Raw genomic sequence first — 25,587 nt, forward strand, 5'->3', positions numbered from 1 at the left:
GGTGGAAGCAGATGTGCACATCAAGTGGGCAGAAGATAAGTGCCCCTTGCTGGGAGGGGACCAGCAAAGGAATAACTGACCCTTTGTACAGAGAGGGAATGGGCAGTCCCATCCTGCCCTTGCCCACCTCCTAGGTCTCGGTGGTTAAATCATGCTGCCAAAGCACATAAACAGGATTGTTGCCCTCAGAGCTCCCTGACTCCATTCTAGCAGTCACCAGCAACATTACAGCTAATGACCTGATCCAACAAGCAGGGAAACCAATGGAAAGGCTCCCCCTGAATGCATGGCTGTTGGATCAGACCCAAATTCCTCATTACCTATCACCTCCCTTGTCAGTTATTGCTCGGGTGTAGCCCAGCCTTGTGGAGGTGGTCATGACTCATAGCAGTGGAACTGGCCCTCTGCTCCAGGTGGGGCATTGAGTGTAAAATGCACACTGTTCTGCAACTGTCCCTGCCCTCTGGTGGGGAGCAGAGTAACCCCACCTAAGTGTTTTTATTAAAAAAAAAAAAAAAAAAAAAAAAAAAAAAAAACCTCAAGACACCTGTATATGAAACTAGCATCCTCCAAAGCTGCTGTGTAGGACAGCTCTTCCTTTAACACCTGCTAGGAAGGGCCATAACAGGTTGCTAACGCCCCCTTTCAGAAAGAGATGACCCTGCCAAAGCACACACGTTCTCTCCCTTTGCCTTGTTCCTGACTCCAGGCCATGAGGCACCACACTCAGTTGGAGAGGGCACCAGACTAGAGGCTGGCTCCTTAATACAGAGTTTTATGCCTGATTTGGATTCAGCATATGGCTGAGGGCAAATCACTGCTCTGGCCTTTATGGATGGAACCTGCTAAATAGTATTACACAGACCTCGAGCAAAACTCCTGCTGACTTCAATGGGAACTTTGCCTGTGTGAGGTTGATTGACGGCTCTGCTGTTAAACCATTTCATGTGAGTGGTGGAGCTCAGGTACCCTGCCTTAAACATCCTCCAACCAGCCCGTGGCTTGGGGGGGGGTGTTTGGCTCAGTGGGGGCATGGGAGCAATCAGTCAGGACAAATTCACAGTGGCAGGCAGGCCCTGCCTTCCCAAGCAGCACCTGCTTCCTTCCAAACACACAGGGACCATGCTGGTCTTTAAAATACCATTTATTACAACGGAGCCTTCAGGTCTAAAATCCCAACCAATGGGAGTTGTGTGTGTGTGAGAGGGATCTTTAAAAAAGAAGTCGGAGGCTGGGGTCCCACATGGCTGCAGAAGCAGCCTGTCCGAAAACAGTCCTCCGGCTAGGCCACTTCTCAGCTCATCCTCCCCAGCTCTCCACCTGGCCCTGGCTAAACCCACAGCCTCGGCACAGAATCACAGCAGACCCCAGCTGGGATTGTTAAATGCAAGATCCTCCCGCGAGAGCTCACTAAGCAGGAAGGAAGGCAGAGGACTGGGGTGGGGTTCTCAGTCAGTAGAGGAGCTGGCTGCTTTGTAAATATACTCTCCACCTGCAGCAAAGGGAGACTGATTCCTAGGCTGAATCTGCTTAGATGTCCATGGGGCTTTCCCGGAAGGTTGTACGGGCTTAGGCTGGTCCCGGGAGATGCATCCTGCCTAAGCAAATGTTCCAGAGGCCAGAGCCAGGCAGGTAAGTGCAAAGAGAGACAGGCTGCTCCCTGTCAAACGAGCCCCAGCGGAAATCTCCGGGCATGTTCCTGCTGCGGTTTGAAATGTCCCAGGGGTGAGGAGGAGAGAGTCGCCATCGGACAAAACAAGACACAACCTCCAGTTAAACAAAAGTAGAACCCGAAGGAATTTCATTTTTCTCCTTGTAGAATATTGTTTTTAAAACAAAAGAAAGCTCACGCTCCAGTAACTGTGAGGTTCTCCTGCTGATGAGTCTCTGCAAAGCCTTCGGCGTGCCAGCAACCCCTCTGTGGGGGCCTGCTGTAACAACCACCCTGTCCTTGTCTCCAGCCAGAGCAACTACAGCAGAGATCATGACCCTGGACAACTCCTAAGGGGATCCAGGGACTCAAGGTCCTGAGCCCCCCTGTGTGGTATGTGCCCACTCTACCAAGGAGACTCTTCCCACATTCTCCACTGAAGGGCTTAACAGGTGATGTCTATTCCAAGCCTGGTGGACCAGATGCTGGTACGGGTCAGTCGGCTGCCGCTTTCTCACAGGGACACTGGAGCGAGGGCAAGGGGGCTGTCAAACCACAGCCGAGGAGGAGGACGACGACGAAGAGGAGGAGGAGGAGGCTGTGGCTGCTGATGAGGAAGGGGAGGCAGAAGGGGAGGAGGAGGTATTCCAGAAAAGCCACCTTCTCTTGGGCTGCCGTTTCTGGTGGAGGTAGTCTTCCTTCTCGCGCTCCTTTTTGGCCCGCTGGTAGTGATCCTCTTCCTTCAGGTACCAGACCGGTGGCCAGCGGTGCTTCTCAAAGTACTCCTGGTTCTCTGAAGGGGGAGACAGCACAGGGACATGTTAACAACACAACCAGAGGAGGTGGCATCCCACCAAGCCCTGCAGTGGCAAGTTCACACAGCACTGAGCTCACTACCCCTTCCCAGGATACAGGCCTCTCCGGGCTACCCCAACCTGGGCCTCTTAGGGCTGACCCCACTGTCCCTCCCTGCTGTACTCCACTCTGCTGGTGAGTGATGCGGAGGGCAGTAGCTAGCACTGACCTGCTGACATGGCCTTCATATCCCGGGGAAACTTCCGACAGACGTTGTTGTAGTTGGTGCAGATGTGATGAAGGCACCAGTCTGCAAGCTGGTATGCGCAGTGGAACTGGAAGAGGGAGAGACCATTATGAGCACCAGCGCAATACCTGCAAGGGGATATCACCTGCCTTACAAACTACTGCCACTGCAGTGCAGCCACCTCTGGGGTAGAAGGCAGTGTCGTTTATCAATGCACGGCTAACCGCAGAGCCCTTTAGAGAAGTGGAGGAGGATATGGTATCCCATTGGAAATGTGACAGGCAGTTACCGACGCTGGAATTTGGACACCCTGCATTAGGGTTTTCTATGACCACAAGAGGTCAGGATGTTGCTTTCACATCCTGTTTGAAAGGCGGCAGTGGGAGCCATTGGATTCCGTACTGATGGAAGAGTTCCACCAGCACCACTTCGTGCACAGTCCAGTGTCCCTATAGGTCTCCCATCCAGCCGGCGACCCAACCTGGCCCTGTGGTAGCATGCAAGACTTGATGGGCTCATAGCGGAACATGAAGTTACTGCTTGCAAAAGCTCTCTGTCTAGCACCACTCCATCTTCCTTGCCTTTCCTTCCTTGAGTTCTCATCCCCCTGTGAATGCAGCAAGAGCCATAACCAGCGGGCCATGAAAAGCCACAGGGCAGCCTTGGAACTACCCAGAAATTAGCAACTCATACCTGCGCCAACTCCAGGAACACGAGGACGTCCCCATCGATATCCACCAACATCTGCGATGCCTCCATCAGGCCTGCCACCATGTACTGCTCTGTAACACACACAGGGGGATTAGGGGGCGTCTCCCACCACTGCTCTGTGACACAAACGCTATCATCAGAGGGCTTATCCTGGCTATGCACCTAGTGCGGACAAATAACTCCGGCTGGTTGGAACATTCATGACTAACGGGATTTTAGTCTAAATGTGCTGTTTTGTCGAAGACAAAATGTTTCACGGAGATGTCTCTATTGTGACATTTTTTTTACTTGCAGGTTGCTGAGATTCAGGGCTCATCTACCCGGGGACACACAGATTTAGTGCATGGCAAACGGGTGTAAATCTACAGTGCACTAGCTTGCCATGAGCTAACTGGCGGGGTGGAGCCTGCAGCTGGGTACTGTTTGAAACAGCAGTAGGTCAAAGCACGTTATGAATCTTCTAGTGCGTGGCAAACCAGAGCACTGTAGATTCACACACAGACATCCCCAGCTTGCTTTGCACTAAGTCTCCCTATAACAAATCCTCAAGGCAGACTCTGACCAGAGAGAGAGAGAGTGCAAGCTCCAAACTGAAAACCTGACCGTTTCAATCTGAAAACAGACATTTTGACCCAATTTCATTGGGTGAAAATGTTCAGAAGGTTTGGGGGGTTGTTTCAATGTGGAATGAAAACAGATCTTGAAGCCTCAGAAGTTGTTAGAAAATGGACCTGTCATCTTCTGGCCACTGCCAACACCCCAAGCCATCAGACACCTGTTATCCTCTGGCCAGCTCTACAGACAACACACCACGCCACTGGATCCATGTTGAACTCCATCAGTTCTACCACCACCTCCCCACAGCACCTGTGTCACACTCTAGCCGGCTCTAGAGCCAACACCCCAAACCACCAGACCCATGTCATCCTCTGGCCCATTCGACAGACAACCACTCAGGCAATGGGACCTGCGTTGCCCTCCGGCTGGCTTTACTGCCAGCACCAAGCCACTGGATCTGTGTGAGACCAGTCAGGGTGACAGATTCAGCAGGGTGCATCAGACATGCTGCAGCTAGTGGGAGACTCGGCACTGAGTTTGTCATGCCTCTGAACAGCAGTGATTCCCCAAGCCAGCTGATGCTCACGGGGTCCAAACTCCCTTATATAAACAAGCGCTGTCAGGCTATCCTACTGGACTCTGGTTTTTGGGTTCAACCTGCATTGGGATGAACCTTGGAAAGCTGTCAGGAGCACCCCAAAGCCCGTCTCCCTAAGTCACCATCCCTTCCGATGGAGATGGGTGTATGGAGTCCCTGATTAAGGAGGGCCTCTGGGTCCCTTCACTCACTGCTGGAAGAAGGAGCTCCAGATAAAATGGTCACGTCCCAGCTTTCGCTGTCTTCTCCACAGGAGGCAGTGACCCCAGCACCCTCCTCTTCCCCCCCCCGCCCGATCATTCAGATTCATTTCTAGCTGTAAGCTAGGGTCACAGAACCCCCCTCCTCTTGATTCCTATTTCCTGATTTAGGATGTGGTTGTGGGGGACAAAGCCTGGCTTGCCCTGGGTGCTGCCTGACCACAGGCCTTTCTCGCGTCACCCCAAGTTACCTGTGAGAGCCACCAGGTGCGGCAGACACAGCCGATTGGCCAGGATGATGAGCTTCATGTCGTCGAGGTCCGGGCTGGAGCTGAACTGGCCGGTGTACAGGTACTCGAGAACAGCCCGCATGCAGCTCTTACTGGTGTAAGGGAATACCACCTGTTCAGGAGGGACGTGGACACAGACAGGGTTACCTTCCACAGGGGTCCAGGCTCTGTGCCCTGCCCCACACTCCCAGTGCTTGGGGAGGCACACACTGCCCCTCCCCAGCCCCCCTGCAGCAGGAATCTGTCTCGTTCAATCACACCTGCCCGGTCTTTCTGTGGCCTGGCTGCACCCACCCCTCCTTGTCCGCACTGGGGATTTCAGCTGTCCGTGGCCAAGCAGGGTAAGCTGCACTGGCGCAAATGCCCACTGTGCCACCCCCTGAACCGTCCACGTCTGTCTGTACAAGCACCTTTTTCTGACCGACCCTTTGCCTGACTGCACCCCCACCCCCTTTGTCTGAGCTTTTCCTCGTCTCTTCAGACTTCTAGTTCTCAATCAGGCCATGCACAGTGTGGGCAATGGCCCTGAAAAGTGCTTGGGCCTGATTCTCATTTACTCCCTTCCTGTGCTTAGGGAGGAAGAGGGAGGATGGGCTTTCAGCCCCCTTTGCACTTCCTGTATCCTACAGCTGTTCTGGGGCCCTGCCTGGCCCCTTGTGTAAGTCAGAGTGACCCCAAGGCTGCTAGAACACATTCGCTCCCTGTGGGCCTTGGGGAGCAGAGAACAGCCACAGTGCATGGCGCTCCGGCCACCCACTCTGCTGGGGGCTGGGAGCAGAGTCCTTCCATGAGTTCTACAGCTGTGCAAGGGGGATCTCGGGGGACCATTCCCACTCACTTCAAGGCTACTTTATGCTGTCAGAGTGGCACAGAGGGACGCATGTGTAATGGAGAGATCTCAGTCTCAGGAACTCCCCTTTGCCCTCCCGAACGTCCCTTTCCCCCTGCCCAGACTCCTCCTGCTCAGGGGAACTTTTCCCTTTGATCCTATCCAGTCACTGCTTGCTGTGAAATCTTGGCTTCCCTCCCCTTCTGCCCCATGGGCCCTGGCTAGAGACAGGAAAAGCACTGAGTCACTGCAAAAGGCACTCAGGCTTTTTCTCTCTCTCTCTCTCTTCTTAATGCTGTAGCTCTGGGCCTCTGGGATACCACTACAGCAATGCAGGCAGCGGAAGTGCCTGCTCATCAGAACGGCTGTTCAAGTGCTGCATGGAGCAAGATGCAAGCTGCGTCCCCTTCTCTAGGACTCTCGCCAGCACCGGGCTGGGCTGCAGGGAAGGAGAGGAAGAAAAGGCAAATCCCAACCCTGCCACGGGCGTTCGCTGCCGCCCTCCTCACCTCTTGGGTGGAGCTCTCCACAAACGGACCCCCGAACATAGCAGCCATCCAGTCGCAGCTGGAGATGAGCAAGGGTTTGTGGGCACTAATAGCACCGTCGTCCAGGATGAAGGTGACATCTGCAAACAAGCAAAGGGGCGTCCATCAAGGAAGGAGCTCGCAGCCTGTCAACCGCCCCCACCCCCGTCTGTGGGGCAGCCTCAGCCAGCATCCCTGCCCCTCCCTACAAGAAACCCAGCAGGGATATAACTTTGAGGCTGCACCTGCAGGTCCAGAAGAGGCAGTCGCTCCGGGGAACAATCCAGGAGCAGCCAAGTCTCCGGACACTACACTCAAAAAGGTTTTCCCATCTCCAGTATCTTTCTCCTTTCTGCCTGTTTGTGAGCATCCTGTGGGAGGGCTTGGAACAAAGCCAGGCGGAACACATACCACCTAGACAAGGCCTTTTAGACACAGTTCTCAGCGTGCTCTACACAGGTATCACGACTCCCATTTTACAGATGGGGAAACAAAGGCACAAAAGGATAAACGCCCGCAAACCAAACCTTGGCAGACCTGAGAGTGGAAGAAGCACCACCTTTCTTGGTTCCCTATCCCCAGGACCACACTGTCTTCCCAGAACCCGAGGTCTAATTCAGATGAAATACTGGCTACTTATGTGACCTTGGGGTTTATCTGAATGGAACAACTTCAGCCAGGGTGATGCTGGGACATTTACGTCAAATGTCATAACATCTTATCATGATGTCATGACAAAGCGTGATGACACGGCACCAGAATATCATGGCAACGTCATACTGGGATGTGGTTTCAGAAGCCCTGGAAGGGATCTCAGGACCTAGGAATGTCCCATAAATGGTGGGTTTCCCATCATGAAAGGGGATAATTCTACATAATCCAGAACAAGTGGAAACTAAGTCGCTCGAGCTGCTCTGGTTTAAATAACCAGAGCTGGAAAACTGGCTGGAGGGCAGAAATTTTGCAGGAAACCAGACGCTCAAGCTAGGGCTTTCTGGGAGAAAGAAACTATGGCATCACAATTGCATAAAATCTGCACTGGAAGCTCTCCAGAAGCTGTGGTAAAAGGCTGGGCTGGACAGCCTTGAAGAGTGACAGCCTGTTTATCAGTAGCACATCACCATCCTGGGCAGCTGCGCTGGAAGCTGCCCCATTAACGTGCCTCAGCCCTTTTCTGGAGGGAGCATGGCTAAGCCTCAGAGTTCGGTCTCCACGGCCCACTCAGTCCTTGGGTCCCTTTTCTGAGACTGCTAACAAGGGATCCCATGAGCAGCAGCTGAGATACAGACGCCTATCCAGGAACTGGATTGAGATGCACCTACTTGCTCACAGGCCAGCTAACAGCCATCAGATGGTGTCAACTCTCAATCACGACTGACCCAGACCGGACTCAGGCTCCCCGCACCATACCCAGTCCCCTGAGCCCAGGCTCCTCCTCACTGGTGAGCGAACCCCCATCACCTGAGCAGTCCAGTCCCCCATAGCTATCACGCCAACAGGGAACTCCCTGGGACATACCAGAGAAAGTCCCCTTGGCCAGGCACTCCTTCACACGGTTGGTCCTCCTGACGTGAAAGGCTTTGGTGATCTCCTGGTTCATGAACGCCTCGTTGTTCAGGATGTTGGCCACCATCATCCTGAGGTCGAAGACCTCCAGCAGCTCAGCGATGTGGGCAATGTGCATGAGGTCCCGCTCATTCTCGTCCAGCTCCCCCGTGTACAGGTACTTGAGCACCGCCCGGAAGGGACCCGGCTGGATGGAAGGGTCCATCTTCACCACCACCATGAGCCGGGACTTGTAGGTCAGGGGGTCATCGGCCATCTCCTCCTGGATGCTGACAAAGGCACGGCTCCAGGAGGACAGGATCCTCCCCCGCCTCAGCCCGCGCTGCCCTTTCTCGTAGCTGTTGCCTCGCAGGATCCCGTCGCTGGTGGAGGCTCTAAGGCACGGTGGACGCTGGCTGGAGCTGAACTCCTCGGTGCTTTCGCAGATGTCGAAGCTGGCGGCTCGGAGGAGGAAGTCGCGCCCGTGGTGCCTCTCCTCCTGGTGCAGCGTCCGCTCGGCGGCGGCGGTGGAGACGGCGGCCCCGGAACTGCCCCCAGCCACCCCCTGCTGGTCCTCCTCACTCAGATCCATCAGGAACAGGTCGTAGAACTTGGAGGAGGAGGTGGAGAGGTAGATCTTGTGGGCATAGATTTTGATCTTCTCTTGCAGCACTAGGATGACATCTGCACACAGTGGGTCCTCCAGCAGGTGGGCCGGGTGCTCCTCATTGTTTGAAGGGGGGTCTGGGACCATGATGATGGGTGGGGGTGGCTTGGGAGGCAGGAAAGGGGCCTGGAGCAGTGGCCTCTGGACGTTGCGGAGGTGGGACTTCCAGAACTGCAGGTGCCGTCGGGAGATAAGGGCGGCCCGAATGGCGTTGTCAAAGACATCCTTGATGCCGAATTGGGCTACCACGCTGGTCTCATAATAGGGGATGCCCAGCTCCTTGGCCACCTCCCTCCCCTTCTCTGGTGGCAGAATCTCATTGGGTTTGATTGGCCTGGAACGGAGAAGAGTGGGGAACAACAGTAAGAGCTGCTCGGAGAACCAGTGACCTTGGAAACACATAGCAAGGGGACTGCGCAGAGGTACAGCATGGGGGAGCATAAGGCCCTGTGCAGTGGCAAACACAGAACTCCCCCGGGCATAGCAGGCTGCTGGGGCCAGGAACATCATACTCATGGGTTAACCAATGCCACCTTGGCTCGGTCTTCATCTTATTTTTCTCCCCTCCTCGCTATCCTCTATTCCTTCCCTCCTTTCTCCCATTCTTCCTCTCTGCCTCCCATCTCCCTCTCTGTTCCTCTCACACAGACGTGCCCCAAAGAGAATGGCTCTGTATTGCAGATTTCACAGCCTGGGTCCATCTGGAGGATGTTGCTGCCTCGTCTCTCTGCAACCAGTCGTCTGCTCCCTGGTAACCAATACATGTCCCCTTGGGCTTGCCCTGACATCCCTTGCATCCTGTATGCAGCTTTATCCCAATCTCTACCTGGCCAAGGGTCGTCTGGCTCGATTGACTGCTTCCAGGTCGGCATAGCGAAGGTCAAGCTGGCAGCCCACCAGGATGACAGGTGCTCGGGGGCAGAAGTGCTTGATCTCTGGGTACCACATGGTCTTAACATGGTGCAGGGAGTTCGGGTTAGCAATGGAGAAGCATAAAACCACGACATCAGACCTGAGAGTGGAGAAGAGGCAGGGTTCCGTTACGATTCTGTCCCCCAGGGACCATGCACTCATCCCATCAGAAGTCAGGCATATACACCTCCCTGCACAGGTGCATCAGTGCAAGGCAGACTCCCTGCACAAGGGATCAGCACCAGGAGGAAACTCTGGTTCCCTGCATGGTGTTGACCTGTAAACCCAGACCTGAGTTTAGGGTGCAAGATTAAATTATATATCCTGTGCTTTAAAATGCTTTAAACTAGTGAAACAGCAGCTATTAGAGCTGTAATGCAAAACATGCAAGTAGAGAAATATAAGAATCTGGATAACCACTAAGGCAGGCTTGGCCATAAGCTGAGGCATTGTGGGCTTGTTAGTAGTTTTGATAGTCTAGCCAGGAGATAGCAAGACTGCTTAATGTAAGGTTAGAAGATTTAGCAACATCTTGCAATATGTAGCTTGTGCTGAAAAGTACACCACAGAAGGTTGAAGGAATGGATTTCTAGGGATGTTGGGGGGTATATGTAACCATGGAAAAACCACACTGGGACATTAATTGACGTAACCAAGGTATTAACTGCGGGAAGTTGAATTATGGCTAGCCGGAATATCACTCATGGGCAGGGGCTGAAACCTGATCAAATATGGTCCCGCACACATGTGGAATGAAACAGGAAAATGTATATAAAAGATGATCAGACCAAGCCCCACTTGGGACATCAGGGATGACTATGGCGGAAGCCTGAGTATGAACGAGTTGTCTTGTGGTGACCTCTCCTTACTTTTTCTTTTATTCTTGCTGGTACCAGTCTCCAGAAGGTTGCATGTATGTCAACATTTGGAGACTGCTTTATTTTGTGCCAGCTTAAGGCTATAAGTATGCATGATCCGGAGGTGGGGGTTGTTATATTTATCTTGCTTTATTTCATTTTTCTATGATTTCAGAGATAGATGTCTGTATTAAATAAACTTTGTGGGTGTGTTTCACCAACCTCAAACTCAATAAAATGTGAACTATTACTGACTTGTACAATTTGCACCCTAAACTTATCTACGGCTAGAAGGGGAGCCAGTCTCTCCCGCCACCCCCTGAGTGCAATGCACGCTCCCTGTATGGAAGCCAGCCCTCCACCCCCGTTCGTGGTGCAATGCACACCCCCCCCACACCCCCCCACACAGGAACTAGCCTCCCCTTTCCCAGGGGCGCAATGCACATTCCTGGCATGGAAGCCAGCCCTCCTTCCCCATCTGCCCTTTCATGCATTTTCTCCTTCTAGTTCCTAGGCCCACAGGAAAGACCAGTTTGCCACCTTACCTTCCGTAAGCGAAGCGTCTATCTTTGTGATGGTCCCCAAAAGTATCCCAGAGTCGCAAGGACACACTGACATCATCCACCACATCCCGGGAGCGCTCCAGCACCTGAGGGAACAGAAAAGGTCAGCCGCCTTCCGGGGCAGGGTGTAGAATTAGCTAGCTCCCCTCTCCCCCTGGAGGTAGGACATTAAAGGGGAGTTAATGACACTGCTGACCCCAGGCAGGGGAAGAATGCCCTGGGCTGAGCCTCTACTTGGCTTGGGAGGGTGGACTGCAATCATGATAGTGCCCTGCCCTGTTGGACAGCCCGTCTGCACCATGCTCCAAGAGAGGGGTGTCCTGTGACAGCTACGGTCCCCCCAGCCCCGTCAGCACCCAGTCCCGCCCGCGAGGCAGATGTCACTCACCTCCTGGCAAACACGATACTGGTCAATGGCCCAGACTGTGGGCACGTGGGTGGCGAGAAGCTGGTACTGGGTCAGCGTGGCATTGCAGGCGCGGGCGCAAATGAGCCGGGTCTTGCCCACCGCGTTGTCCCCAACCACGACGCACTTGATAGTTTCTACGTTTGGCCTCTCATAATCCATGTCAGAATCCATTAATTGGGACCTGGGGAGAAAGCAAGGGAGAGGGGCCAGCGGAGATGCTGAGTCAATGCTCCAGACCTGTTTGCAAGGCAGCTTTGGGTGCCGCAACAAGCCAGCCTATGCCTCCTTTGCTCCCAAGAAAGCCCTTGGTCTAATCCGCAGGAGGGAGGTCCTGCTATCCCAGAGAGCAAGTGGGCCCATGTGGGGGGCTCCTGATCAACATGGGCCCCTTCCCACATAGCCACCGGGCACACACAGGGGGCTCCTGGTTCTCCTCAAGATGGGCTCCCTCTCCAGAGAGCCAATGAGCCACAGTAGGGTGGACCCCCACTCTCCACAGAGAGCCACCAGCTGGCCAAGTGGGAGGGAGTCCTCTCTTCCCCCAGAGAGGCCAGCCACCCCCACCTCACCCCATACAAACTCCGTAGGCAGGAAGCAGCCACCCTACTCATCCCGGTGGGAAAAGATTTCCCAAGCAGAGTCCGCCTGGGGCCATGGCAAACCCCAGGGAAGATAGTCAATAAACAAGCACGGTCAACTGGGACCTAGAACGTGGCCACCACCCAGGGCGAGGCCCAGGGCTGGGATCTCCTGGGAGCACCCAACCTAGGGAACCTTGCACCTGCGGAAAGAGTGTGAAACTTACACCCACTTCAGCCTCTGCTGCCACCGAGCGGGGGGATGGGGCAGAAGGGATTTGCAACCCACTCTGCAGGTGCTCAGAGCCGGGGAAGGGGGGATCTGGGAAACGGCACTGCTCGCATGGGCAAGAAACAGTGCCTGGGAATGCACCCGGGAGCGGGCATCCTCCAGACTGCTTCACCTCCGCTCCTGCCATACTCACACGGGCCGATTTAAAGGGAATCCTGCATAGTCTGTGTCCCTCCCAGAGAACCTTCCCATGGAGAGGGCAGCTGCCAGGCCGTCGGAGTCGCTCCGTCTCTCACACACCCAGAGTCATTTCTCCTAGCAGGGAACCTCGTCCAGGCTCCTCATGAGCTTCTCCCCCCTTCCTCACATCCCTGACGGCCCCAGCCACCCTGAGCTGCAGAGACCTTGGCCGGCTGCTTCCCCCGCTCTCCCAATGAGAGCCAAGCGAGGACCATGCCACCCAAAGCAGCTCTGAGCAGAGAACAACAAACAACAGCCCTTGGAAGGGGAACGGAGCCAAGGCAGCGCCCCACCCCTTCTCAACATGCACTCCAAGCGGATTCCCTGTAAAATTTAATGGGTTCCTGGAAGCATGCCCTGCTCTGCCTCTGATAAGACACGTGTCCTGTCTGTTTGCTTGGACTCTCCTCCCTCCCCCGTCTCCCCAGCCCAGGCTCATGCTTGTTCATGTGAGAGAGATTTTTTTTTCCCATTCCTCCCTTCCCAGCATTAGCTAACGAAGCTTCCAGATCCACCTGAGCGAACACATCCTCTCTCTCTCCTCCCACCCCGCCAGATGTCTCCCTCCAACACACACACACACACAAAACAGGGCTGGCTGCTCCTCCTCTTGCCTGCACCGCAACTGGAATAACTGGTACCAGGGACACCTCAGCCCCCGTGTTCCCATTTGGCTCAAACCGGACAAGATGGCCAGAGCAAAGTTCAAGACTGCCTGAGGGGATTTTTCCTCTTCCTACATAGAGTGGTGCTGGCTTTTTAAAAGGAACACCTTTGTGTTCCTGAAGGCTCAGCAGTGACTGGCAGGGCACGGCTGTGGGGAAGCTGGGGTCCTGCGCAGCATGCCCAGCTCACGCTGCTAGCATTCCAGCTGGTGCTTCTGGGGCACGGCTGGGAGGATGTTTGCACTGCTGGAGTTGTAGCTGGGCACTGAGAGGCCAATGCTTCAAGCCAGCTCTCAGCAGCTCTAGGCACACACGGTCATGCTTTGCCAGCGCTGAAATGGAAATGTAATGAGCAGGAGTCTAGAGCAAACAGAATTAACTCATGGCAGCTTAAACCAGGGATTTACAAGGCTTCTGTGGGGAGGAAAGAGGGGGAAAGAGCTTCTCTTTGTAACAACAAACCCAAGTTGCCCGGCTTTGAACTCTCTCTCGAGCAGCATTACCTCTAGGCACAGGCCTTCTGAGGTGCTGTGTACATAAACCAGCCCACAGGCACGCAGAGCTAATACCAAGGTAACGATAGCAACGGAGAGCTGTGGAAGAGGATGTGAATGCAGCTCTCAGTAGCCTAAGCTAAAAGTACAAAAGGGACTTTCTAATGACACCATCCCTGCCCAACTCCCCAGGAGCCCCATTCTGGCAGAGGTTGAGCACCCTTCACTTGCAGGGGCTCAGCATCTAGCAGGATCAGGCCCCAAGTTTTGTGGGTTCAGGCCAGCTGATGGGGAAACCAGCATGTCCCAGGGCAAAAATTATTTTAACTGAGGTGCTCAGATCCTGCAGATCTCTGCTAATTGCAATGCCAGGAAAGAAAAGGAGCTTTAGGTAGATGCTCAGATACTGTGGCGATGGGCACAACGCATAGACATTAGACAAATGAATTTTTTTTTAAAGCAGCCATAAGGAATCCTGCCCGAGCACTCTCCCTTCTCTGCCCAAGCCACAGGCTCCCCCTAGCACCCTACATGGTTCAGCCCTAGAAGGAGAGAGAAGTGGGAGTAGTAAGCTCTTCGGAAGGCCTCTAAAATGTATAACTACAACTTCCCAGTGCCCCCAAAGTGCCCATCAGCTAAAACAAGAAGCAAATTGCAGAGCAGAGCCAGAATTTTGGGTGACATGAGGTCCACTTGGAAGGTGGACCGCTGTGCACCTCGGGATCGCCTGGAGGGCTTTGGTTCAGTGGCATATGTCTTGGCACTAGCCCCTGTGCAGTAAGTTCGGAGCCCATTTGTCTAAGCACAGGTTAGTTTTTAACTCAGGCCCCCATGGTAGAAACGTAGGAAGTTAAAAAAATGCCAACAAGAGCAGGCTTCAGCATCCGTGCAAAGAAATGCAGGAGATGGGAGAGGCAAAGGATGGCACAAAATGAAGGAGATGTGAAACTCTTGCCACACACACCAGCTGGTGTGTGTGTGTGTGTGTGTGTGTGTGTGTGTGTGTGTGTGTGTGTGTGTGTGTGGCAAATCAGTGCCCACGTGACACTTCACCCTGCCAGAGACACATTTCATTATCACTGTTACATCTACCTCCTACAATCCAATGTCCCAGCTCCTCATGCCCCTCTTCCATGTCCACACCAGGAACTGATCCAACTCCCACTGAGGTAAATGGAATGAGATGGATCAAGCCCTGAGATTGTGGTACAGACTCCCACTCCATATGCCCCCCCCCCCCAGTCATAACCCCATCTCAATCCTTCTCGTCTCTCCCCCAGCATCTGCTTCGTTCCCTCTCCTGATCCACCCTTAAACCCTAAATCACCCCATAAACCCTCTCTCAGCCATTCCTCTCTGCCCCATCTCCAGTGCAACCCCTTATTCCCTTGCCCGCAATGCACCCCATAAGTATGTCTCCCTGATCCAAAGGTTCACCCCCCCTCCCCTTAGCCCTTCTCTGGATCCCCCTCCCAGTGCACCGAATCCACCCCCTTTACCTCCCAAGGAGAATAGAGATTTGTTCATTTTCACCAGCCCTAGTCTCTGGTTACCAAGGAAACTAAAGAATCACCCCAGGGAGCCCAGTGTGTTTCCTAGCAACTCTCAGGCTAAAAATCCTCCATTCCGCATCTTGTAACATAAAGAGGGACACACACACACACACACACACTCTCTCTCTCTCTCTGTTAAACAGAAAGAATGCAACAAAAATAGAATGGTCTCGTGAATGCAGCACCTACTACTGGGAACCTTCTAAGCCACTGGAAAAGGCGGGCAGGTGAAATCTGAGCATCTCCACCAAAAGATGATCAGAAGAGAAACTAGGTGCCAAGAATCTTGCAGGCTAAGGCCGTGCACAATATTATTTGTAACAGTAGTCATAATAATTGCAATGCAGAAGGAAATGAAAATCTAAACACAGGGCACAGTGCAAACAAAGCGGAGACAAAACACAAATATATTGGAAAGGCTTTTGCAAATCAAGCACAAATAAACTGTAAACATAGTAAAAAAAAAAGCAATAATAAAATGCAAGTAGTTTGCAAAGATTCTACACAAACACACACAACCCCAAACAGTCACAAAACGCATCTACATTGCAACGATATTAGGAATCGGAACTAAAAGGCAAGCCTAAGACTAACTCTACTGCCGAGACTTATGCAATGAAATCTAATCGGCACGAAGGACACCCGCGTCAGTGCAATCCAACCAGGGGCATCGCAAGAAACTCGGCATTTGCCGATGCAGCCTCCCCGGAGCTGCACCTTCAACAGCAGCAGCGCAAAACACAACCCCCAGCAACTCCATTCAAGGGTTTGGGGCCGGGCCACTTTCCCTGCCAAGCCCGGGCCGGAGTTACTAGGATGCTAGGGAGGGAGCGGGCGGAGCAGATGTCACGGAGCTCGGTTACTTACACCAACACATAGGGGGGAATTTCCAGCGGGCAGAATGAAGCGCTCCCCGGGAGACATGTCCATGGTCAGAAGCGCGCGGCCCCGATCCTGGCACCCAAGGCGGCGCTGGGGGCTAAACTCGGCGGCTCAGGTGCTCCCACCCGCCGGTCCGTACCGGCACCAGAGAGGATGCAGGCCCGTGCTCTGCATCTGCAGCCATTGCCTCCTCCTCAGCAGCATCCTCCCGGCCCCGGCCCTGCGCGCAGTAGCATGGGAAGGCGGCCGGGCTCCTCTCTCGCCCACCTGCCCGGCAGGGCCCTGCTCCCAGCTGGGGCTGCCCCAAGGAACGCTCCGGGCTGCGGTGTCGCTGAGCCCGCGGGCGCTGCAGTTCCCGGCACGGCTCGCCCACCTCCCTCTTTTCATTCACAAAAACAAGAACCAGCCACAGGCCCCGCCTCTCTCTCCCCCCGGCTGCCCATTGGCTGAGAGGGGGAGCAGGGGCACTTCCTGTGCCAGGCCGGCCTGGGCAGAGGCAGATCAGCCAACGGGTGCGGGGTGGGGAGGAGACAGCGCAGGTGCCCTGAATCTGGGGGGAGTTCGTGGTGCTCTGCCTTTGCTTCTACCACCCTCCCCGTCTATTCTGCACCCCTCCCCGTGCACCTCTTCCCTTCCCTCCATCCCCTGCACCCCTCCCCCTGCACCTCTTCCCTTCCCTCCGTCCCCTGCATCCGTCCCCTGCACCCCTCCCCCTGCACCTCTTCCCCTCCCTCCCTCCCTCCCCTGCACCCCTCCCCCTGCACCTCTTCCCCTCCCGCCGTCCCCTGCACCCCTCCTCCTGCACCTCTTCCCCTCCCGCCGTCCCCTGCACCCCTCCCCCTGCACCTCTTCCCCTCCCTCCGTCCCCTGCACCCCTCCCCCTGCACCTCTTCCCTTCCCTCCGTCCCCTGCACCCCTCCCCCTGCACCTCTTCCCCTCCCTCCGTCCCCTGCACTCCTCCCCCTGCACCTCTTCCCTTCCCTCCGTCCCCTGCACCCCTCCCCCTGCACCTCTTCCCCTCCCGCCGTCCCCTGCACCTCTTCTCTTCCCTCCATCCCCTGCACCCCCTCCCCCTGCACCTCTTCCCTTCCATCTATCTCCCTGCATCCTCCTCCACCCACCCACTCCATCTGTACATGCTCCTGTCTCCATCCACCTCACTGCATCTCCATCCGTCCTCCTTCACCGTCGCTATCACCCGCTGCCTGCTCCCAGTTACCATCCCCAGAGGGGACAAGCAGCTCACTCCCTCATTCCTGAGTCCAAGGCTGTTCCCCTGGGAATCTGTTTCTCAGACCTGCGCCCTTTTGCTCTCTGGCCCTCACTGGTAGTTTTTGTCCCTCCCTTGGTTCGGTGTTGCACAGAGGATCTGTCCAAGCTCCTGTTTCCCCACCCCGCAACCCACAGTGGGTCCGTTCTGATCTCCATCTGATCTCCATTTCCACCAGTGGGTCTCAATTCTCTTAGGCAGCTGGGCTTGGACCAATGGCAGCTACTTTTACTCCTGGGGGAATGTTGCGCCACTGTGCGTGCGCAGAAGTCATGTCCCCCACAGATTTCTTCCCCACAGAAAAATGACTTTTTGACAGGGAAGCAAAGGGAAGCCACAAGAGTGGTCCTGTGCTGCTCCCCAGCAGCATGGGCGTGTTGTTTCAGGCGCTTGGAGCAGCCAGCGGAGTGGAAAATCACAGGAGGGGTGGGGTGGGCAGGGCTGAGGATGCCCCGGACAGTGGCTCCTACCCTGTACCAGGCTCAGCTACTAATCCTGGCTGGGCTGGAGAGGACGGGACTTCCTCTTCCCCTGCAAGGAGCGGCCAGGGCTGGAACAGACCCACCCCTGGAAACCTCTCTGGCTGCTGTAAGTACTGTCCCCACCCCCACCTCCTGCCCTCATTGCTCCTCAGCTGTGGAGGGGAGGGGATCACTGTATGAGGAGCTGCTCCCACATCCTCGCAACCCCTGTGCATCCGGACCCACTTCATACCCAGATTGCCCCACCAAGCCTCACTCCCCGCTCCCAGATTCCCCCCCCCCACTGACCTCCCTGAACCTGAACCCACACCCTGACAAGCCTCACTCTCTGCACACAGAGCCCCCCTGCACCCAGATCCCCCCCACCGAGCCCCACTCCCTGAATCTGGACCCATCCCTGCATCCAGACCACTCCCTGCACTCAACCCCCCACCCAACAAGCCCCACCCCACTTGCACCTGGACCACCCTGACTAGTCCTCTGCACCCAGACTCCCACCCCACTGAACCCCACCAAGCCAGCACCTGGACCCCCCCTCAACCACCTTCAGCTGCACCCAGAACCCCCTCCCCGCCACAATGAGCCCCTGTTCATCCAAATCTCCCTCGAACCCAGACCCCCCACCATGCTGCCCGCACCCAGATTGCCCCACACAGAACCTTATCACCCCACATCTGGATCTCCCTACACTAAATCCTTCCATACCTGGATCCTGCTGGGCTGAGCCTGCCTGCCTACATCTACTGTGCTTGGCACGGAGGGGCAGGGCCCCGGGGTGTTTCTGGGACAGTCTTGGTCCTTGTGCTCTGTCAGGATCGGGTGCAACTTTACCGCCGAGTCCATATCTGGGGGAGAGGGGGCGCAGGGTGATCTCCTACCCCTGTGCAGCCAGTGGCCTGTGCTCCCCACTGCCATGCTGGAGCCTCCCCATTTATTTATCGACAAATAGAATTTTCAGAATTTTAAAATATTGTGTGCAGAATTTTACATTTTTTGGCGCATAATTTTAAATGTTTTGGTGCAGAATACCCTCAGAAGTATACTTTGCAGGCTGGACTGCCACTGGCAGAGCGTCCCATGGGGGCCTGGTGAAGGATGCTGCATTGATCAGGAGCGGGACAGCTCTGATAGGGAGACCCCTCACCCCGTCACGAGTGAGGCTGCGGCTCAGGAGTTTCTGGATGGCTCAAGGGAGCCGCACTGTGATAGAGATCTGTACAGGGATGGGACAGGTCACAGACTGAACTCTCCTCCGACCTGGAGGTGTGGGTTGAGGCAGTATGTGGAAATCTGCCTGTGCAGGGGTAGCGGGAAGAATTCTCCGTCCTGGGTTACACAGGAGGTCAGACTAGCTGATCTAATGGTTCCTTCTGGTCTTGGAAGCTATGAATCTTTACAACAGCCTTCGGGGCTGTCAAACAGGCACCTCTGGTCACTCAGCCCCACCAGCACCTAACAAGGTGAGTTGCCCTCTCTCACTGACCCAGCTCCCTGGCCCCTTCTCACCGATCTGCTCACTCCCAGCTCCACCCACTCCATGATCTTCCCACTCCACGCCAGCTCTGCTGCACCCATCTCACACCTCTCCACTGCTTCCCCCCTCAGACTCATCTCTGCGGTCCCTCTCCCCAGCCCCTCTGCACTGCCCCCGCTTGCTGCCTCCCAACCCAAGGACAGAGCAGAGAGACTAAAAACTCTAAGTCATCTCTGCGGCCTGACCAATGAGAAGCAGCTTTGCTTCCCCGCAGCCCAGGCCAGCTGCTGTGCCCCAGCATATCCAGATCATGTGATGCCTCATTGTCCTTCTCAAGGCTTTCCCCCCCCTCCCCTGTGCCTAACCAAAATAACCCCAGCTCCTGTTCCCTTCCCGTTAGGATCGGATCCGGCCAGCCACAGTCCCTCAGAACCACTCAAAGGTCTGGCATTGATGCAATGCGGCGTCAGCCAGCGTCAGCGCTCCAGCATCTGCCTCACCTCGCACCTTTGCAGTCCAGTCACACAGACCTCGTAACGGTGCCAGAACGCCCCCCCCCCCTCTCCTCAGCACCATTGCTCATCTGCCCCATGCCGTTCCTCACCTAACTCGTAAGACAGGAATCTCTCTCTCCATAGCAGAAGGAATCTGGAGTACTTGTCTGGGGGGGTCCTTTTGTTTTTTAAGTCTGGCATATGCTTCTCCCTGGTGAGTCTCCGTATTCCACAGGGACCCTGGAAGCTAGCAACGAGGCTGGCGACTTCTTGGGGAAAGCTATTCATTTCCCTGCATTGGGCTGGAATGAAAACTGCAAGCAGCTGAGCTGCAGCTTTTAGCTTCCGTCTTCGAGTGGGTCACGGGGAAGGAACACGTAAAGCTTGCTCGCCAGCCGCATGATTTGGCTTATTTGCTCTGTCGTAGCAGGTGCTTAATTGTGGCATAAAAGTTCCTGGCAGCTTTACGATCAGTTTAATTCCTGAGTGACTCCCCGCCGCCTGAAGCAAGACAAAAGCACAATTGTGGCTTTTGGGCCAAACCTCCAGGCTGTACGTTGGCACTGAAAAACAGCTCAAACAAGCACATTCCCGCAGCTACTCCAGTCTCAGCTTCTCCCAGCAGGAGGTGCCGCCGGGAACGGTGTAGGAGCGAGGCAAGGCCCAGCCAGCAGATACTGGCGAAAGAATGCCAGCTCTGGATGAGCTCCCAGCTATTCCGTTCCCAGCTTCTTCCAACAGGAGGTGCTACAGGAAACGATGCCGGAGTGCTGGCCCCAGGGCAGCTCCCAGGTGCTCTGGGCTCAATGTCTTCTAGCAGGCACTTCAGGGAATGCATTAGCTATGGGGGAGGCCAAGTGGGAGTGCCCAGGAATGCTGACTGTGGAGAAGCCCATAGCTACTCAAGTCCCTGCTTCTCCCAGTAGACGGTACCGTAGGGAAGGATGTCACATGGAGGGGAATTCAGTTATTCAAGTCCTAGCCTCTCTAAGGAGGAACCATTGTAGGGAATGGGATAGAAGTTATTAGCTACTCCAGTCCCTCAGCAGGAGGTGCTGTATGGAACAGAGGCAGAGTACTGACTCTAGAGAAGTCCACAGGTATTCCTCTGGTAGTGTCTTCCAATAGGAGAGGCTGTAGGGAATAGTCCAGGAATGCTGGCTCATTGGGGGGTTCTCATCTCAGCTGTACTCCAGATGTAAGGTCCAGATTCTGTTCTAGAGGATCCACCTTTCCCCACTCCCTGGCTGCAGTGCGTACAGCTGGTTAAGTCAGTCCCATAATTCCCCAGTGAGTAGGAAGTGAATGGCCGGTAGGGGCTAAGATAGTTATGATGGGGTGCTCAGGTGTGATACCACAAAGAGAGCAGTATGAAAGCAAAGAGAGAAAGAGGGCTGGATGGCTAGAGGAATACCTATGGTAATTGATGGATGGACAGAGGAGTACCTATGGTGACAGACTGACAGATGGATAGATTCAGAAATGTAAGACTGGGAGGGACCTCGAGAGGTCACCTAGTCTAACCTTCCATGCTGAGGCAGGATTAAGTATCCTAAACCATCCCTGACAGGCATGTGTGTCTGAGAGAATCTGCAGATAGTTCATTTCCATTCAGAAGGTCTAAAGCTCTATTGATCCATCTATTTCTGATGGACATTTGAAGTGTTGAGCCTCAGCGCGTGGATTTCTCCCATCCCAAATCATTACCCAGCCAGTTTGTATGTAAAATGTAGGCACTGCCTCGCTGATGGGGCAGGAACATGAGCTTTTTCCTCTTTCCCCCTTGTCCCTTCCTGGAAGACTGACCGAGACCACAATCTGATCACGAGCCTAGGTCACCAGAAGCCCCAGCCCCTCTTACAGTCTCATCACAGCCTCAGACAAAGGGATCTCTGGCTGAGCTGAGAGAGAACAGCCAAGCATGAGCCTAAGCTGCCCTTGGAGCTCCAGCTGTAAGTCAGTAACTGGATGCAATGCAAAGCAGAAGCAGCAGCATCCCCTCCCCTCCCCGTCTGCTGTTTTATCACAGCTGTAATTAAAATGCAGTTTACTCTGTGTGTCAGTGTCTCTCTCTGATATAAGCCTCTTGAACTTGTCCCAAAAGGCTCCCATCTGCCCTGCTTTATAATCACCCTCGCTCCCAGTCAAATAGCTCCAAACCCAAATACACACACTGAGCTTTCCGTCCAGCCATCACAGCAGCCACGGGTCAAGCTGGGGAGTTGAGTGCGGAAGGGGTATGAACAGGCAAATGAAAGGATGTCAGGAAGGCGGAGAGGGCAAACAGCTAGCTTTGCTACCAGCTTCCAGAAGTGCCCTTCTTGGAATAATTGTCTCTCTAGGCTTGTATACTGTGACCATCTCTTGGACCCAGAAACCCTCCAGCCCCCTACCCAGCCCCACATTCTCTGTTGTCCAGAATCCCAGGCCTCTACCCAAACCCAGTGACGCATTCTCTGTTACCCAGAAGCCCCATGGAGTCCCTGCCCAGCGAAATGTGCAGTGACTTCCCAAAGAAATTCACGTCACTGATAAATACTCTTCCTCCAACCTCCGTATGTCCCTCACCTGCTGTGGCCTGGGCCTGGTGGGGAGTCTGGCAAAGCTCAGCTCCTCTTCCTCTGGAGAGCTTGGTGCTAGCTGCCAAAGCCTTGTCAGCGCACAACAGGCTGAGCTGAGTCAGCTCTGGGTGTGGTCATGAAGAATGTACCTTCCGGGTAAAGTTCAGATGCTGCCAGTGAAGGGCAGAGAGCTGCCACAGGCTGTGTCAGAGGAACAGGTTCTCTGCCTATTCTGATAGTAAGGGGGGTAGCTGACCATGCACTGATGTATAGGGAGGTTGTCGTCCAGGCCAAGCCCCCAGCTAGGCTGCATTCCCAAGCAGTAACATTAATGTGAGTGCCCAGGAAGCACCATCCTCTTTCCCCTCAAATCATACCCACTCTCTGCCTTCCCGTGAGTCTGCACGAAGGAACCCTCAACACATCGTCCTGGAGAACTTAAAGTGCAGGCCGTCCTGCAGGGAGGGAGTCATATGTACTGGATATTCAGTGATATTCAGTAGAATTCACCCTGCAGAGCAGGTGATTTTAAGGCAGTAGGGTGCCTGGGCAATATGCCCGGCTAAACTTAAAAAAGGCGCTGAGCTCTGTTGTGACACAACCACATCTAATTTGGGGTGGGGGGTGGGTGAAGTGTTGCAGATTCCTTTGGGGGTATACTCTGAATTCACAGCAGCCTTTGCCTTTCTTGATGGAGCTGGGAATACTTCAACTTTCTGCATTCCCAGGGCATAAGAACTTGCCCTACCCACCTCCAAGCCTTGCTATGAGCTAATCACCAATGGGTATCCCTCTGCCAGGAACCACCTGGGCCTTCTCCCTCTGGTGACTGGAGATACAGACCCGAGGTACGTTAAACGGGACACAATGAGCGGACACCTGGACACTTTTCCGGCTAGGAAAATAAAACTGGACCAAATCTGGACTATGTCAGTGTCTAGCAACAGCTACAAAACACAAAGGAGGAAAACGTGAGTGAGCTAGGTACTTACGAGCTGTGGTACATCTTGGTCTTCTTCACGGTGTGGTGGGCTTTGGCTTGGGCTTCCATCGCTTTCTCTTCTCAGCGGGCTCTGAAAGGAGAGGTGGGAAAGGTGCAGGTGAGATGAGTTGACCTGGAACTCCTCTCTGCCTGGCTTTCTCGCAGGATGCCCCCTCCCTCCCCATGGGCAGAGGCAGCCCCTGGACGGGGAGATCCTAGACCATCACTCTTGCATGATGGCTCCTTAAAATCCAGTTCTGACAAGCAGCATGAAGACTCAGGGCTACACAGTCTCAGGTGATGGGGAGGAAAATTCTCAGTGATGTTGAACTTCACATTCGTTTCTTTCTTCCCTAATTCCTTCACATGGTGCAGTTCTTAACAACCCCTGCAGCAGGGATGCGGAGGGACCAGCATTATTCCCAGTCATTGTTCTAAACTTTGTCTGTTTTACCCTTTCATCTGAGGATCTCAAAGCACTTTACAGACTTTCATTAAGGTTGCCTCACCCTTCCTTCCAGGGAGGTGGGGCAGTCTTATCTCCATTTTACAGATAGGAAAACTGAGGCTCAGAGAGAGGAAGTGATTTCCCCACTAATCAAGGCTGAGCCAGGACTAGAACCCAGGAATCTTGACTCCCCGTCTCCTGCTCAAATCACTATGTGTTGGACAGCTTTTGCTGAGAGCATCACAGTCAGTTTGTTTGTGACCTAAGCAAAACCCAGCGCCCCAGAGTTCAAAGCAGACCAATGAGCCCTCTTGCTTGTTTATTTTGTCTAAAGTTTTCCTCATTTGAACTCTGGAGTGAGGTAGCACAAGAGGTATTTTCTCCTCTCTCTATTCAGTTGCTATATCAACAGTTTCCAAACACATCAGGGGCAGAGCTGGCAAGCTGGAGCCCTGATACAAAGAAGCAGCTGCTGCACCAGGCTCGCTTTCAGACACAGAGATTTGGAAACTGTTTGGAGGGAGCTTGAGGCTGAGTTTTAAGCAAGGCTGGGTCATGAATTAAGTAAACCTGGGGAGAGTCTCCAGCAAAAGCGGGATAAGTGCTGTGAGAGACTGGGGCAGTTTCTAGCAAAGCCAGGTTGATTTATGGGTTAGTGTGAAACTCAGCTAGTTTGGGCTGAATTTGACTTTGAGAAAGAAGGAAAGATCAGAGGATGTGAACCCCAGTGCAGTTCAAATCCTGCAGGGGATATTACTGGGAAGGGTGGATAAAATCACTCCTTGAAATGCACAAAGAGGTTTGATTTTATTACTCAACGGAGCGAAATCCTGCCGGCTTTTCTTCCTGGCAGAAGCCACCTGGGGTCCCCTTGCACAGTGCACCAGCCGCTAAGCATTCACATGAACTCTAGTAACCCCTTCAACGAGAACTGGTCCAGTGCTGGGCTAATTCAGTCTACTGCCATTATGGAGATAGTCTAATGAGCTGGCTGGCTGGGGAGAGAGATGGCATCTCAGACGGATGGCTTTATGGACTTAATATCCATTCAGGCCCAGCAGGCAATAAAAGTATCAGGCAAAGCACTTTGCAAAATCACAGAGCCTAGCCCAGCTGTAGGTGGAATGAGGAGAGCGGGAAAGGGATGCTGTGCTGCCAGGCATGGCACCAGGGAGATGGAACCGGTGCCACAGAAAGGAAAGCTGAGCCAGCGCTGCAGAGCACCAGGACGGCTGAGCTAATGTCACAGATCAAACGGTGCCACAACAGGGTGGGTAGAGGGGCATGAGGTCAGCTGGGTGCAAGAGCCATGCTGTGCCAGAACCCCCCTTAGCAACTACAGCTGGGACAATGAGCAGGGAAAATAGCCCCAGCCACGCCCCGAGCATATAGAGCCATTCATACAATAAGGTGCCCGGGGCCTTTGGGCCAGTTCTGATCCTACTAACAATTAGCAGTTCAGCCTCTCTCAGATATTCCCAGTCTGGAGCCCTAGGGACAGCTGCAGCAGCAACACCAGGCCACACCGCTTGCCAGAAGTAGGTAAAAGAACCTCTCTCCAAGACGGTATCCCACCAACACGCCAAGCTCCATCCCAGAGACAGCACACTGGATTAGACACACCATTGGGCTGTGCTAGTCTGGCCGTTCCTGGCTTCCCGGGTGAATGCATATTAATCTTACAAAGATTTCATGCCAAACTGCACACCATGATCAGTTTACCTGTCACTGACATACAGCCACCTCAGCGGTGAATAAACGTGAGTGATCAAGCTTGGTTTCATGGTTTCATGTCCCATCCAAAATGCAGCACCTGCTAACATCCAGCTGGAACATTCAGTTACTACTGAGGCACTGAAGCAAAGAACCTCCT

At 54.2% G+C, this 25,587-nt stretch overlaps 1 protein-coding gene across 5 annotated transcripts in view; it reads right to left on the minus strand.

Annotated features, from left to right (window-relative positions):
* Positions 1 to 518: 518 nt before the first annotated feature.
* Positions 519 to 25,587, minus strand: part of RHOBTB2 (Rho related BTB domain containing 2) — a 34,293-nt gene continuing 9,224 nt past the window's right edge. The window contains exons 1-11 of one of the 5 annotated variants that reach the window (XM_005285141.4): positions 23,776 to 23,908; positions 23,277 to 23,357; positions 11,339 to 11,540; positions 10,933 to 11,036; positions 9,445 to 9,630; positions 7,925 to 8,952; positions 6,389 to 6,507; positions 5,012 to 5,162; positions 3,387 to 3,475; positions 2,676 to 2,781; positions 519 to 2,444 (exon numbers count right to left, since the gene is read on the minus strand). In XM_005285141.4, the coding sequence (XP_005285198.1) occupies positions 2,200 to 2,444; positions 2,676 to 2,781; positions 3,387 to 3,475; positions 5,012 to 5,162; positions 6,389 to 6,507; positions 7,925 to 8,952; positions 9,445 to 9,630; positions 10,933 to 11,036; positions 11,339 to 11,540; positions 23,277 to 23,335 (2,289 nt within the window). In that variant the 5' untranslated portion in view covers positions 23,336 to 23,357; positions 23,776 to 23,908 and the 3' untranslated portion in view covers positions 519 to 2,199. Of the gene's footprint in view, positions 2,445 to 2,675; positions 2,782 to 3,386; positions 3,476 to 5,011; positions 5,163 to 6,388; positions 6,508 to 7,924; positions 8,953 to 9,444; positions 9,631 to 10,932; positions 11,037 to 11,338; positions 11,541 to 12,362; positions 14,804 to 15,988; positions 16,449 to 19,833; positions 20,078 to 23,276; positions 23,358 to 23,775; positions 23,909 to 25,587 lie in introns of those variants that run through there. The other 4 variants (XM_024105582.3, XM_005285143.4, XM_005285144.5 and 1 more) reach the window with 4 other exon arrangements.

Source organism: Chrysemys picta, chromosome 2 (genome assembly GCF_011386835.1).
Source record: "Chrysemys picta bellii isolate R12L10 chromosome 2, ASM1138683v2, whole genome shotgun sequence".
Lineage (NCBI taxonomy): Eukaryota > Metazoa > Chordata > Testudines > Emydidae > Chrysemys > Chrysemys picta.